This window comes from Lycium barbarum, chromosome 8 (genome assembly GCF_019175385.1).
Source record: "Lycium barbarum isolate Lr01 chromosome 8, ASM1917538v2, whole genome shotgun sequence".
NCBI lineage: Eukaryota > Viridiplantae > Streptophyta > Magnoliopsida > Solanales > Solanaceae > Lycium > Lycium barbarum.
The window spans coordinates 128,015,157-128,029,242 of record NC_083344.1 but is presented as its reverse complement, the minus strand read 5'-3'; the positions used below and the strand labels follow the sequence as shown (position 1 = coordinate 128,029,242).

The 14,086-nt window shown below is 35.6% G+C and overlaps 1 protein-coding gene across 1 annotated transcript; it reads right to left on the bottom strand.

Moving 5' to 3' along the window:
• Positions 1–10,486: 10,486 nt before the first annotated feature.
• On the bottom strand, positions 10,487–12,336 carry LOC132607302 (presenilin-like protein At1g08700). Its single transcript, XM_060321221.1, has one exon. It carries the CDS (start codon positions 12,129–12,131, stop codon positions 10,812–10,814), a length of 1,320 nt encoding a protein of 439 aa, XP_060177204.1. The 5' UTR covers positions 12,132–12,336; the 3' UTR covers positions 10,487–10,811.
• Between the last annotated feature and the right edge of the window lie 1,750 nt (positions 12,337–14,086).

Here is a 14,086-nt window from a genome sequence, read left to right as displayed (position 1 = left end):
CATTAAGTCTTAATGATGGGTAGTTTGATTGGTGGACAAGACTGCAAAACTTCTCCTGCAAGAAAATCTTTTTGAAGTATAACACAATCCAAATAAGTTAGAAAATCCCGGCCAAATTCTAACAACCGTCATCTCCATCTCCTCCAAAATGAATTACTACAAAATATTAGGGTTACCAGAAAGCGCGAGCAAGGAAGAAATCAAACGAGCGTATCGGAAATTAGCAATGGAAACTCACCCCGACAAGCACATGCATTCGCCACTACAAGTGAAGGAAGACGCCACTCGTAAATTCAAGCAAGTTTCTGAAGCCTACGAAACTCTGATCGATGATCGCAAGCGCGTCGATAACAATTACCGTAAATATGAGACTAGTTATAGGAATAGTTCTGGTTATGGATATAGTTGGCCTAATTATTGGATATAGTTGGCCTAATTATTGCAAGCGCGCTGATTATAGCATGCGGGCGTTTCTCCTCGAAATCGCCCTCGAAACTGCCATCAAAATTGCCATTAGGGGGTAATTTCCCTTTCTCGTCCCTATTCGTTTTCGTGTTTCCCTGCATCCATTTTATACGATGGTAGTTGATTGACATAGAGTTTAATTTATATTAGTGGTGCAATAACGATAACTAATCCTCGATAGTTTGAGTGGATTATATGAATTTTTAATATCCTATCTTGTTCCATTTGGACTTGTATCATTCCAATACTCAATGATTATGTTTTTCAACTCTAGAGGAAGTCATATTACTGATAGTGGAAGAATACCAAATTTATGTTCAAAAAGTAAATTAAGAGAAAAAATCACTTCAAATGTTTAAAGTATTTCGGAATGCCCTAAAATTGAGACTTTCATATAAACTGGGAAAGAGGAAGCATTAAATTCGCTTATAGTTTTTGAGGCAATATGTCCTTATTAAAAAAAGTTCTTGAGGCAATGTGTCCTCATTAAAAATAGTTCTTGAGGCGATATTTAGTGTGTAAAGTTGTGATCTTTAAGGGCGTTTTTGTTCCAATAGACCTAGTGGGTCAATTCATGCGAATATGTGATTATATTAGTTACCAAGTGAAAGTGAAGGTGCTCAGTCTTAACAGTCTTAGGTTCCAATCGTCATTAAATGTGGGTATGTGTTGAGACTTAGGGTGTGCTCGGTATGGTAGAAAATATTTTCCACGAAAACTATTTTCCTGGAAAATGTGTTTTTGAAAATTAAGTTAAATTCTAGTTATTTTCTCATGTTCGATTGGGTAGTGGAAAATAAGTGAATTTCTTACTTATTATCTCATGTTCGGTTGGTTAGTAGAAAACATTTTTTGGAAAATACTCACCTAAGCCCCACCACCCCACACCACACCACCCACCACCCACCCTCCACCAACCACTACCCTCGAACGCACCTCATCTTCACCCACCCCCAACCCCAACCCACACCACCGCTCCACCCAACACCCACTCCCCAACCCACCCGTCCACCCCTCCCGCTTTTTCTATTTCATATATTTTATTTCACTTTTATAAAAAATGAGAATTTTTTTCTTACAACCTCCACCCCACAACTACCCGCCCCACTGCCCCCCACCCACCCCCACTCAACTTGCCCCCACCTCCTGCCCACATCAAATTTAACCATGCAAACTTCCCATTTTTTTTAAAAAAAAGTAAAATAAAAAAATTTCCACTTGTGGAACTTGTTTTCCTAAAAAAAATATTTTTAAAAATTTTTGAGCAACCAACATGAGAAAATTGGAAAACATTTTTCGCAAAATGTTTTCCGCCATATCAGCTGCAGTTGGATTTTCATGTAATTTGAAGTTTGATTCGTCTCTACTTGTTCTCTTTTGGATGTATATTAGGTTTTGACTGAATAAATGAATTACAATTAAAAAATTAGAATATTTGTGTCATCAAGATCAAATAGGAGCTATAGCCTATATGTAACGACTTTAGTCTTAAACTGCACTTGACAACTTTGATTTTTTGAAACATCATTTTGTGCTTTTATTTACCGCAATGTGTTTGTTATGTAAGTTATTTACCTCAATTTTGACCTAGTTAAAATCTTCTCGAAACACCGTTGAACGTTGATATATATTTCTTTGCAGTCTCGAGATAGGTGCAATATATGCAATTGATGCAGCTACAGAGGAAGATGCGAAATTTTGAAGTATGACTTCTCTTCCTTTTCCCCATCACTATCTATACACTTATCGTTAATTGAAACTGCATAGAGATTAACAACGGAAAAAAAAAGATACTCCGGTGCATAGAGCATTCCTTGTTAGCAGGATTTGGGGAAGGGTCATATGTAGACAGTCTAACCTAATAAAGGTCTTAGTCATTGGTTTCACGTCTCGAACTCGTGACTTATAGGTCACACGGAAACAACTTTACCGTTCCTCTAAAATTACCCTTCAAAAGGAGGGATGCAACATGAGGACTTCCAGGGTCAGCCATCCCAGTACTACTCTAGGATAGAGACTAATGACCAAACTATTTAACGAAAGAAATGTAGTACAAGGTTCTACTACTGCCCTCACTTAATAAATTTGGTCCCCCTTTTTCCTTGTTTTAATTGATAGGATTAAATATGATTCTCTACTTTCACACTGCTACTTGATTTAGAATTCCTTTTGAGTTACTGTGGATAACTTATCCAGGACAGTCAGTGAGTTATGAATATCTGTTTTGAATGCTTTTACATATGAAAAAAATGAAATAAATGTTTTTAACTTTTGCAGGTTATTTTTCAATCTCATGCATCATATCTTCTTATTTCTGTAATTTACACTATTGTTTCTGTGTAATTATTCATCGACTTGAATTTCGTCATTCTGTCCTAGAAGTATTTGTTGTAGTTAGTAAGTAGTAAAGTGTCTGGATAAGTTTCTCTAACAATATTTTTGTGATCTTTTGAGTGTAGAAATCGAAGAAACAATGAAATCTGATACCTTATGAAACAGAAATAAGTTATTGCAATTTGCACATGGCTGAGCTGAGATCATCAATTGCTGTCAAAATTGCTCAATGTCTTTTTTACATAAACAGAGAGAGAAAGGATAAGGGATTATAATCCTGAAATAACTTCTGGAATTATGCTATCCCATGTTTAGTAGTACAATTTTGTTTTAGGTATCATGAGAAGTGTGCAGAAGTATTCATGAATTTTCTGTTGTTAGCTTGAAAATCAAACTGTTATTTTTATTACAACAACATTCGAACCATCTTGCGTAAACGTACGACTAGATGTAAAGGCAGTTCAAAATATTACTTGCATATATGCAGAAGGGATCACTATATAGTAACCTTTTCAAGACAAAAATGAGTCATTTGAAATTGACATGATTGTGCATTTAGTAGGCAGGGAAAGCAACTTTTTGCACATTCATACATTGTTGAATCCCCTTGACAAGTAGTAAATGTTGCGCTCTAGCATTCTACTCTTGCTACAATTCTTGGTTCCGCATCTGGAACAGATATATCTAACATCAAACGCTAAGTTGGATACCACTGTTATAAAGTTCAAAAGCAACTTGACTTCAATCTTGAGAAACCAATACTATTGTAAGATCTATGCTGGCTAAACAAACAGAGAAATGAAAGACGAGAAATGGAAAGCAGCTTATGAAGTGCAAAGAATTCTTTACAGAACTGGATTTTCAGTAGGAGGTGTCAAAGCTACAAAGACTATTTTCAGCGTGCATAGGGGTTTAACTCCATCTACTGCACCTACGAAACAGATAAAGTTGAAAGACATAAAAGTGAAGGCAATAATCTTTAGCACCTCAACTAGAATATCTCACAAAGAGGCAGCACACTTGAAGGCTATAACCTTGATCTACTATTTGTTTCATTTTGTCTTGATTTCTATTCCTTGGCTACAAAAAAACAGCTATTAAAAGGGCCTCTACTAGGATTACTTAGCGCAATAACAAATTCAGCTTACTTTTTCTCCACATTCTTCAAACGAAAAATGCATAAAAGGATAAGACCCAATCCAAATGAGATATTGTCAAGGTCCACAAAGAAACAAATTCTTTAACTCGAAACTTGCCATAAACAGATGCACCAACTTCAGTTTGAGTGACAACAAAGTTCACTCTCAAGTCAGCTGGTGCTACTCAGGAGACATGCAGGACTGAGACAGCTCTCCTGCATCTTTATATCCAAGGTGAACCCACAATGGCATCTATCGTGCTTGTTCAAGTGAAACTGAAACTAAAGCAAGCTTTTTTTTTTCCAACTATATCACGCAACTTCAGTACACACACCCAACAAAAACAAATTTGAAAGCACTTACAATCATCAAAATCATTTTACTAAGAATAAGTAATGAAGAAACGAAATGAAGAGGTGAAATGAAGAACTGAAGATGATGAAATAGAATGGATCGTAAAATGAAAAAGTGAAGTGGAAGAAGACATTATATAGACATGGGATCGAGGCGGTTGCAGATCCCAGCCAATCGGGGAGTGCCACATGTCCCATAATTAATGAGAAGTGACTTGAAACGACATGCGTTACGGCGGTTGTCAGAGCTGACCGTCCGATGCGAGACACGTGGCTGATGACAGAGGGACGTGACGCAACTGTTCCCGCCACAATGAAAAGATAAGAACGACCATATGGAACCACCGGTTTTTGATTCATCCACTTCCCGTTACTCCGGTAAAACTACGGTCCGGAAAGTGTGGGGACTATCTGTATACGGTAAAAATCGGATATATGCTAAACCGGTAAGACCAAAGACCGAGGGAAGAAAGAAGCCAGCACGAGCATGAAGACTTTCTTTCGGAACCGGAGGAGTGCTTGAACCGAAGAAAGTGAAGAACATTGTTTGGTCCGATTTCTCCATAGCCGAGTTGACCGTGATCGTTGGCCCGGTTGATCGTGGTCGTTGGTCCGGGTAATCCGTTACACAATTGTCACGCGTCAAGACCGTTCTGTCACATTGTACTGCCAATCGTACGGGTGTCAGACCGTACGACCAACCTTATCCTTTTAGGATTTTTCTTTATTCAAAAGGGTTTTATGTTGTATGAGGCTCATAAGGCAAAAACTATAAATAGGGGTCATTACCCTACTTTTAAGGGTTGGCTTCTTGAGTTCTAGAACATTGTAATAGCAAAATATATAAAATCTCTCTCTCATTCTTTGACTTTGGTTAGGATCAAGTTGTTATTCTTTAGCTTTGTTCAATTAAATAATATTCATATATTATTAGATACATATATTTAGAGTAAATCACCAATTATTATTCGCTCCTTCATAGCATATCCTTATATATCTTTTTTTAACCAAATAGATCAAAATTCAACCACATATCCTATACCTCATTCATAAATTTAATTGATTACCTAAATTCAGGATAAACATGCAAGGTTACTGCCAGAATCATTTGGCCTCTGAAACCCAACATCCCTCTGTTACCCCACGTCAACATAGTAAATCTCTCACCCCACTTGTTTGTTTCTTAATTAAAAGTATCTTCCATTGTGTAACCCCTTTTATGTTTGGGCCGTGCAGTTAATGCTGTAGCTGATGCTTTTCTCTACGGGGCACTTGTATCTTCGCTTAGCTATGCTTTCTGGTGCGTACCTCAAACTCGGGCTTATTTTCTCTTAGAAACAAAAATGTGAAATCTAAGTTGGATCATAGGGCAAGTCTTTAAAAGGGGATTACTATACTGATATATGAGAAATAAAATTTGTTTTGGCAGGGTGAGGTTTACAGCACAGAGAATGTGGTAAGTACTCTTTGGATGGCTTACCAACCTTTGTATGTTTCTGTATTCATTAATAATTTTGTTTACATTGATTGTATCGACACTGTAACTTACTTTGATTTTTTTTCTTATTAGGAATGAGTCAACGGAGAAGACTCGAAGGTTGAACAACATAGCGGATTGATACATTGGTTTTAAATTAAAGACATGTATATATGTGCTACCTGTATAGGTAGTGACATAAGAATATTTGCTATTCTTCTGTTCGGGTTTGTTATGCTTTAAAAATAGATTTTGTATTGGACATAATTGTCATTTAATTACTTTCCTAATATTTAGAACATTATAATTAGTTAAAATTTTGACTATTTAAATCTTTCTTTATTTGAAGTATGTAAAAACTCCTACTATTTAGAGTTTTAAAATTTTATTTATATATATTCTTCAGAAAAGGCTCAAATATGTCATTCAACTATCGAAAATGGCTCATTTATATTACTCGTCAATAGTTTGGCTCATTATGCCATCGAACTATAGGAAATGACTCATTTATGCCATCGAACTATAGAAAATGGCTCATTTATGCCACTCATCAATAGTTTGACTCATTTATGCCATCGCCCGTTACCAAAATGACTCATCCATGCCATATTTTATTAAAGCTGGTTTTACAATACCATATATGACACGTGGCCTCCAACTAGATTATGGTTGTGGGTGGGTAAGGTGTATGAATCGGATTTTTTATTAATTTGGTATTTAAAATTGGGTTGGTTTAATTAAATAACGTAGACCTCTAATTGGAGGCCACGTGTCATATATGGTATTGTAAAATCGGCTTTAATAAAATATGGCATGGATGAGTCATTTTGGTAACGGACGATGCCATAAATGAGTCAAACTACTAATGAGTGGCATAAATGAACCATTTCCTATAGTTCGATGGCATAAATGAGTCATTTCCGATAGTTGAATGACATATTTGAGCCTTTTCCGTATATTTTTTCTTTTACAATTTATTGTTTTAACATGAGATAATTTAAGCAACAACAGCCCAGTGAAATCCCACATCTTGGGGTCTGGGGAGGGTATAATTTAAGCAATGATAAATTAATTAAAAAAAGGCCTTAGTTCTTGAATATTAACACTTTATTTTTTGGAATCAAGTTTTTGGAGTCCAGAGCCTAAAGGGTATAAAAATACACGGTATTTACCAAAAGGGGATGCCCAAAAATTTATATACCAAAAGGGGTATATCGTGGGTTGCAAAGTTTTAAAAAAAAAATTAAAAAAAACGAAAAAACGAAAAAAAATTTAAAAAAAAACTTTGAACGTATAACGTGGACTGATCCACGTTATACAATATATTTTGTATAACGTGGATCAGTCCACGTTTTACAAATATATTTTGTATAACGTGGATCAGTCCACGTTTTACAAATATATTTTGTATAACGTGGATTACCTCTAAAGTTTTTTTTTTTTTTTTTTTTTCGCGAGCACTAAAAAAAAAAAAAATTGGTAAACTTTTTTTTTTGTGCAACACTTAGTGTGTTTTTTCATACTTTGACCAATGATTAATCGTGTGTGAAGACTCCGAAACGTCAATATTTTATATAGAACCTGATATTTTTTTCTGCGTACAATAATGTAGGCTCAATACATCAAGGATACGTAGACGTTCGGATCGTCATTTTAGGGGTTGAAAAGGTGTCCGAAGTAAGTTTTGTTTGAAAAAACTTAGTGTTTTTTCATACTTTGACCAATGATTAGTCGTGTGTGAAGACTCCGAAACGTTAATATTTTATATAGAACTTGATATTTTTTCTGCGTACAATAATGTAGGCTCAATACATCAAGGATACGTAGACGTTCGGATAGTCATTTTAGGGGTTGAAAAGGTACCCGAAGTAAGTTTTGTTTAAGGTTTAAGTGTTTTGTTTTTTAAGGTTTTGATTTAAGTGTGTTATTTTTTAATCACGACAAAACATTATTTTGAATATAAATATAATTCTACAAGATATAGGGAGAAAAACTAGTTGTAAAGTGGTCAAACTTTAGATGGTCATAACTTTGCGCTCGGACGTCCGTTTTACGCGTTTTTTTTTTGAACTTGCGTATTTTTTCGAGATCTACGCAGACAGACTGCCATAAGGCGGTTTGGCCGAGCTGATTTTTTAAAAAACTCCTTTTATCCCATTCAATTTCGATTTTCCCCCAAATTGGCGTGAAATTTTCAGTTTTATTTACTTATAAGATGATGATACGCAATAGATTTCAACGTAAAAATCGCGGGGTAATGTATCTGTGAATGTCAATTTCACTTCTGCGGTTTCAATTTTTGAAAATAAAGCTGATTAATTTTCTCGACATATAAAGTTGACTAAAATAACCTTACAGTCAAACACTAAGTTTTTTCAAACAAAACTTACTTCGGGCATCTTTTCAACCCCTAAAATGACGATCCGAACGTCTACGTATCCTTGATGTATTGGGCCTACATTATTGTACGCAGAAAAAAAATATCAGGTTCATTATTGACGTTTCGGAGTCTTCACACACGATTAATCATTGGTCAAAGTATGAAAAAACACACTAAGTGTTGCACAAATTTTTATTTTTTTTAGTACTCGCGCAAAAAAAAAAAAAAAAAAAAACTTTAGAGGTAAAACGTGGACTGATCCACGTTATACAAAATATATTGTATAACGTGGATTAGTCCACGTTATACGTTCAAATTTTTTTAAAAAAAAAATTTCGTTGATTGGCTCTGACAGCCGAAAAAAAACTTTGGGGTATATCGTGGATCAGCCCACGATATACCCCTTTTGGTATATAAATTTTTGGGCATCCCCTTTTGGTAAATACCGTGTATTCGCGTCACCATTATATGGAAGCCTTACACAAAATGTTAATCAAGTTTTTTATCCTTTAAAAGAGTTTTCATATTGGACAAAAAAAATTATTAAATACTTTTAATATATTTAGAACTTTTAAATTAACTAAATTATGTGTAATTATAAATCATTCTTTATGTAAAAACAAAATAACACCAAACGAAAAATAAAAGTAGGAATCTTTTTTACGTCTAAAATTTGCACTTTTAGGCTTTAAATTTTGTTTATAAGTTAAATAGATGTTTTTAAGTTCTTCATATATTAAAAGATCATAACTTTTACAGGTATCCCATGAAATTAGTAGAGGTGCACGCCAGCTGTCTCGGGCACCACGTTTATATAAAAAAATCATTACTTTTAAATATAAATTTTACAATAATCACTGTGCTACACGTGCGAGGCACGTACCACTTAAACTAGTTATATTAAAAACACGAACGGTCTTATTGAGTCCCTAATGTAGTGAAGTTACATATGATAACGTGATCGAGTGGAATAGCGCATCCTAAGTATTTCATGCCTGCTACTTAGGAGAAATAAACTTTGGCTCCAACCAATGAAGGTATCTACAAGTAGAGATCTTCACGTTGCAAACAGCCCAATAAAGCTCATGACAAAACAATAATTATATCCTTTATTTTATTTATTTTTTTACAAATTTTAATCAGGATGCAACGTATAATCAATAGATAATTATTGTATAATATGTACACTTGGTATACATTAAGTATACGCTGAGTATAGGCAACTAAGCGGGTGAAATTTTTTTAATCAACTAGTTAAAAATGTTAAGATCCCTATCAAATACTAGTAAGTAATTTTGCCATAACAGAATTTTTAACAAAAACGTCCCATGTCTCAAAGGAAAAGGAAAAGCTTGATGAATGATGATCATTTACGAAAGTAAGGAGTTCAACCAAAAGGCAAACTATGCAGCTAATTTTTATTTTTAATCTATTTAAACAGTACTTGATTTTTCCATATCTGTCTAAACAGGGTAATGTTTTATTCAAGATTGTTACAAGGCTTGAAAACCTTCATTTGGATTTGGCATGAATCAAGTACTCATTATACGTTTTTTACTGTTTACATGGCATTAGTCCACTGGATGGTCGGAACTGGCTTGCATCCTTCCTGGCTTTGCATTAACTCGTTTGCCCTAATGACGGGAGAGACGTTCACAATATCTACTACAAGAAAGCCGCTCCCCTCTTAAAGTCCGGTTGTTTCATAGATTGACGAAGCTCTGGTTTATAAACAGGGAGTTGAGGAAATAAGGAGCGAAGGATATTCAAATTCAAAGTGGATTTGATGTGCGAAGAGTGTGTCATGAGGAGTGTGTCATGACCCGCCTATGGATAGATGAGAACAGATTGTTATTGACTGTATCACTTATCTGTTCTATTATCCATGCATCCCTTTCTTTTATTTTAGCCATTGAACTCCACCTTAGGTGCTGACCTACCCCAAAAGAAGGCAAGGATAAAGAAGTACCCTACCCGGCAAAGAACCTGTCCACCATTTCGTTCTCAACTCTTTTCTAAAGGAAGTGAATGATTTGAAATTTGAGTAATACCACGGAATAACACTCTTATAATTTTCTCACCGTGATATCGGACAGAACAAGATTATCCAACAAAATCAGTCGCCATAAGAAAAAAAAACAACCCTTCGACATGTAATAATCAGCCTTCATTTATACTTATGTGGTTTTATTGGCATTTGCAATCGAAAATGCAAGCACTGAGAAGCATTTCCCGTGAGCAAAAATGTTGGAGATTCAGTTTCCTTTTTTTCCTTTCAGTATCCAGTGGGCAAAATTATCGATAAAAAGCACAGAAGATAAACGCATGCTAAACGAACTAAAAGCAAACAAGCAAAAATTTCGCTTGACAAACCTACTAAATTAGTTTTATGTCCAGAGCTGTCATTTTCTCTGTTTCTATGACTATTAAGTTCCAGCAGGAACAATATTAGGTGAAACAAAATCAGTTAGAGAATCAATAGAGGGACAAACCTCAATATCCTTGCAATTTACAGATCGATCATAACAAAATATAGCTTAGTTGTCCCTTCCTGTTCAGAACCTTGAAACAAAGCAATTAGCTTTCGGCTAAATCAAAATGTATGCCTTAGGACTTCGTATATATCCTGTACTTTCTAATTTCCTCCTCCACAAAATCAGGGGTTAAAACATCAAAAGATTCGTCGAAGTCCCAACGACAAACGGTTCCATCAACAGCCTTGTCAAGAAGTAAAAGATAACCCCCAACGCAATGGATATAGGAAGCGCTGGCAAGGCATGTCGACACACAGCTAACAGTATAAGCGTGCAGCCTAATCCGGATATAATAGCAAGATAACAAGCATAAACAGTCATCAAATCATACATTGCAGCTCTCCCCACCAACACACTATAGAAAACAAAGTCACCTAAACCAAGCTTTACCCCCCTCCCTCTTTCCTCCTCCTCTTCCTCCATTTCCCTCTCCAAAACCCAACCCCGACTCCGATCACTCTCGTTAATTTCCCTTATCTCTCCAGTGGTCCTCGACCTATCTCTTTCATTACTACCACCAATCAATGGTAATGTTTCAACCTCTCTAACACCATCAATCTCTTCATTTTCACTCCTCATTTCATTCATAACCACATTTTCACTCCTCATTTCATTCATAACAACATTGTCACTCCTCATTTCATTCATAACCACATTTTCACTACTCGACATGACCCGAAGCTCAATAGGATCACCATTCGTAAACCCGGCTAATAAAAGCCCTAAATTCGGACCTCTATTCCCATTTCTCGACCCCACATTGGGCCGGGCCTCGTAAACCAATGCGGGCAACTCTTCATCCCTACTAGAAGCCAACTCAACCAACATTTTCAACGGTCCACCAGGTGCTAAAACCGCAACTAAATCATACAAAGCAAGTGCAACTAACACAACCCAAGTTGTCCATTCAGGTAATTTCGTAAACCAAGCTGCTACAATAATCCCTAAAGCAACCATATACATTTGATTCAACAAAATCGGAACTCCTTGTGAAAATACCGAAATAACCCCTAAGATCGTAAAATTAAAAAGCAGTACCGAAAATGTGAAACAATCAATTGGGATATTGAAATGTTGAATTAGGGTTAAGAAAATTGACCCGCCCATTGACCCGAGAACGAAGAAAGCTGAAAAACGGATGTAATATTTTAAGAAATTGGTAAAACGGTAATAGTAAAGAATTACTAAAAGGAAAGTAACTAGGGTTATAAGGAGTACAAAAACGACAGCGTTTAAGAGAGCACCTTCGAGTTTTTGGGAAGTTGTGTCGGTGGGTTGTTCGAGGTATACGAGGTTAGCAGCTGTACGGATGTCGGAGAATGATGACGTGTCGGTGGGTGAGGTGAGAGAGTAGACTATGAGGACAACGAGGAACATACAGATTGAGACAGGTGACATTACTCCTATGATTTCGAGTCCGATTGTTTCGAGGATGCTGCCGGTGTCCATTTTTGGAAGAGGGTCGTCGTGGTGGGCTTTGGAAGGGGGGGAAACGGAGAGAAGTAGTCTTCAAGGTAAGTCACTCCATATTTGGAAATGATAATTAGTAGTAGAGCTGGCGATTAACCCAATATCTTGTATTTTAATGAGTTAGAATATGAGCTTCAATCGGCAAAATATGGGTATAACTCACAAAACCCAATAACATATTATTTTCATTAAAAATTTGAGGAAAAATATTTTACGGATCAATAAAAATACACCAATCACCCTCAACTCCACCCCCACCCCACCCACCACCTACATCTATCCCTGGCCCCTGCCACCTACACCCCCACCATCTGCTTGCTCCCTACACCCCACCCACCTCTACGCCGACCCTTTACTCCCCTCTCCCCTCCTAACCTACCCCACCACCTATGACCTCACCCTTGCCTCTACTACACCTCAAATTTTCTATTTTATATATTTCATTATAAATATATGAAAAAATTAATATAATTTGAGGGGAAAAATATTATAAATATTACACTCGTACAATATGGGCTAACCCATAACTAACCCACTAATATTTAACCCACATGAAATATGGCGGGGGTGGTGAAACCAAACATGTTTTCAATCTGACCACATTCAAGCAAACTCCCCCATTTGTCACCACTAACTAGTAGGATAAATTACTAGTACTCTCTCAGTCTTGCCGTATTTTTTATTTACACACCATTTGAAAACAAACTAACTAGGAGAGAGTTTTAACTATATTATCTTTATTTATATCTACGATATAGAGCTTGTTTGAATGGGCTTGTAACTTTATGACTTATGTTAGAAATTATAACCCATGACTTTTATTTTTATTATTTTGGCTTAAAATCAAGTTGTTCAAACTTCGTTTTTATCTTTACCCAGACATTTTGAAAATGCTAAAAAACTATTTTGGCTTAAAAGTATATAAAATAAGTCAATCCAAACAGGCTCTTAGTAATTAGGACTTGTTTGTAAAGTCAGGTTTTGAACTTGGGTCTAATTCAACGTACAACAACATACCAAATGTAATTCCACAAGTGAGGTATGGGGAGGGTAGAGCGTACCCAGACCTTATCCCTAATTCGTAGAGATAGAAATGTCATTTTCCATAGACACTCGGCCTAAGTAGGGAGCATTTCAAAGCAGTTTGAAAAGGGGAATACATAAATGAAAGCAGCAATAAGAACGAAATAATGTAAAATGGAAAGCAGTATATAACATTTAGAAGAAAGAATGGTAACAACAACGAAATAACGTGATAACTGTAGAACAAGAAACTACGAGAATAGTGCTATTATTACTAGTAAGAAAGTAGGTGCAAGTACGACTAAATGTATCTCGTAGGAAAGCGGGAAAACATTCAACTACAAACTAACCTTCTATATGTGACGTTCAAACCCTTTCATCTAAGGCCAAGTCCTTGATAAGGTCAAGATGCGCGCAAGTATAATTACATAATTTTATATGTTTGTCAGAAGTAATTACTCAATCTATATGTAATTGAGGGGAAATAATTACACTCTTTAATTGTCAAGATGGTTGAAAATTATTTAACGAGTGACTAATGTTCACTTTAAATTACTTTCTTGTCAAAAGTTCATGGAGAAGTAAATACGAATGACAATCATTGAGGCTCGGTCGGAAAGATACAGGTTTCTCCACTCTTAATCATAATTTTCAAATTTTAGTCTTAAATATGAGTTTTTTTTGGAGAAGTGTTTTTTTTTTTTTTTTTTTTCTAAATGTGTCTTACGCGACCAAAATTCAAATTAATCGCAACTCAATGTGTTACCAAAACTAGAGTAAAAAAAAAATGAATGACCAAAAGAAAGTAAATACTTTTTCCGTTTACTTTTACTTGTCATGTTTATTTTTTAAGAGTCAAACTATATGAACTCTGATCAATATTTTAAATTTTATTTTTTCATCACATTAAT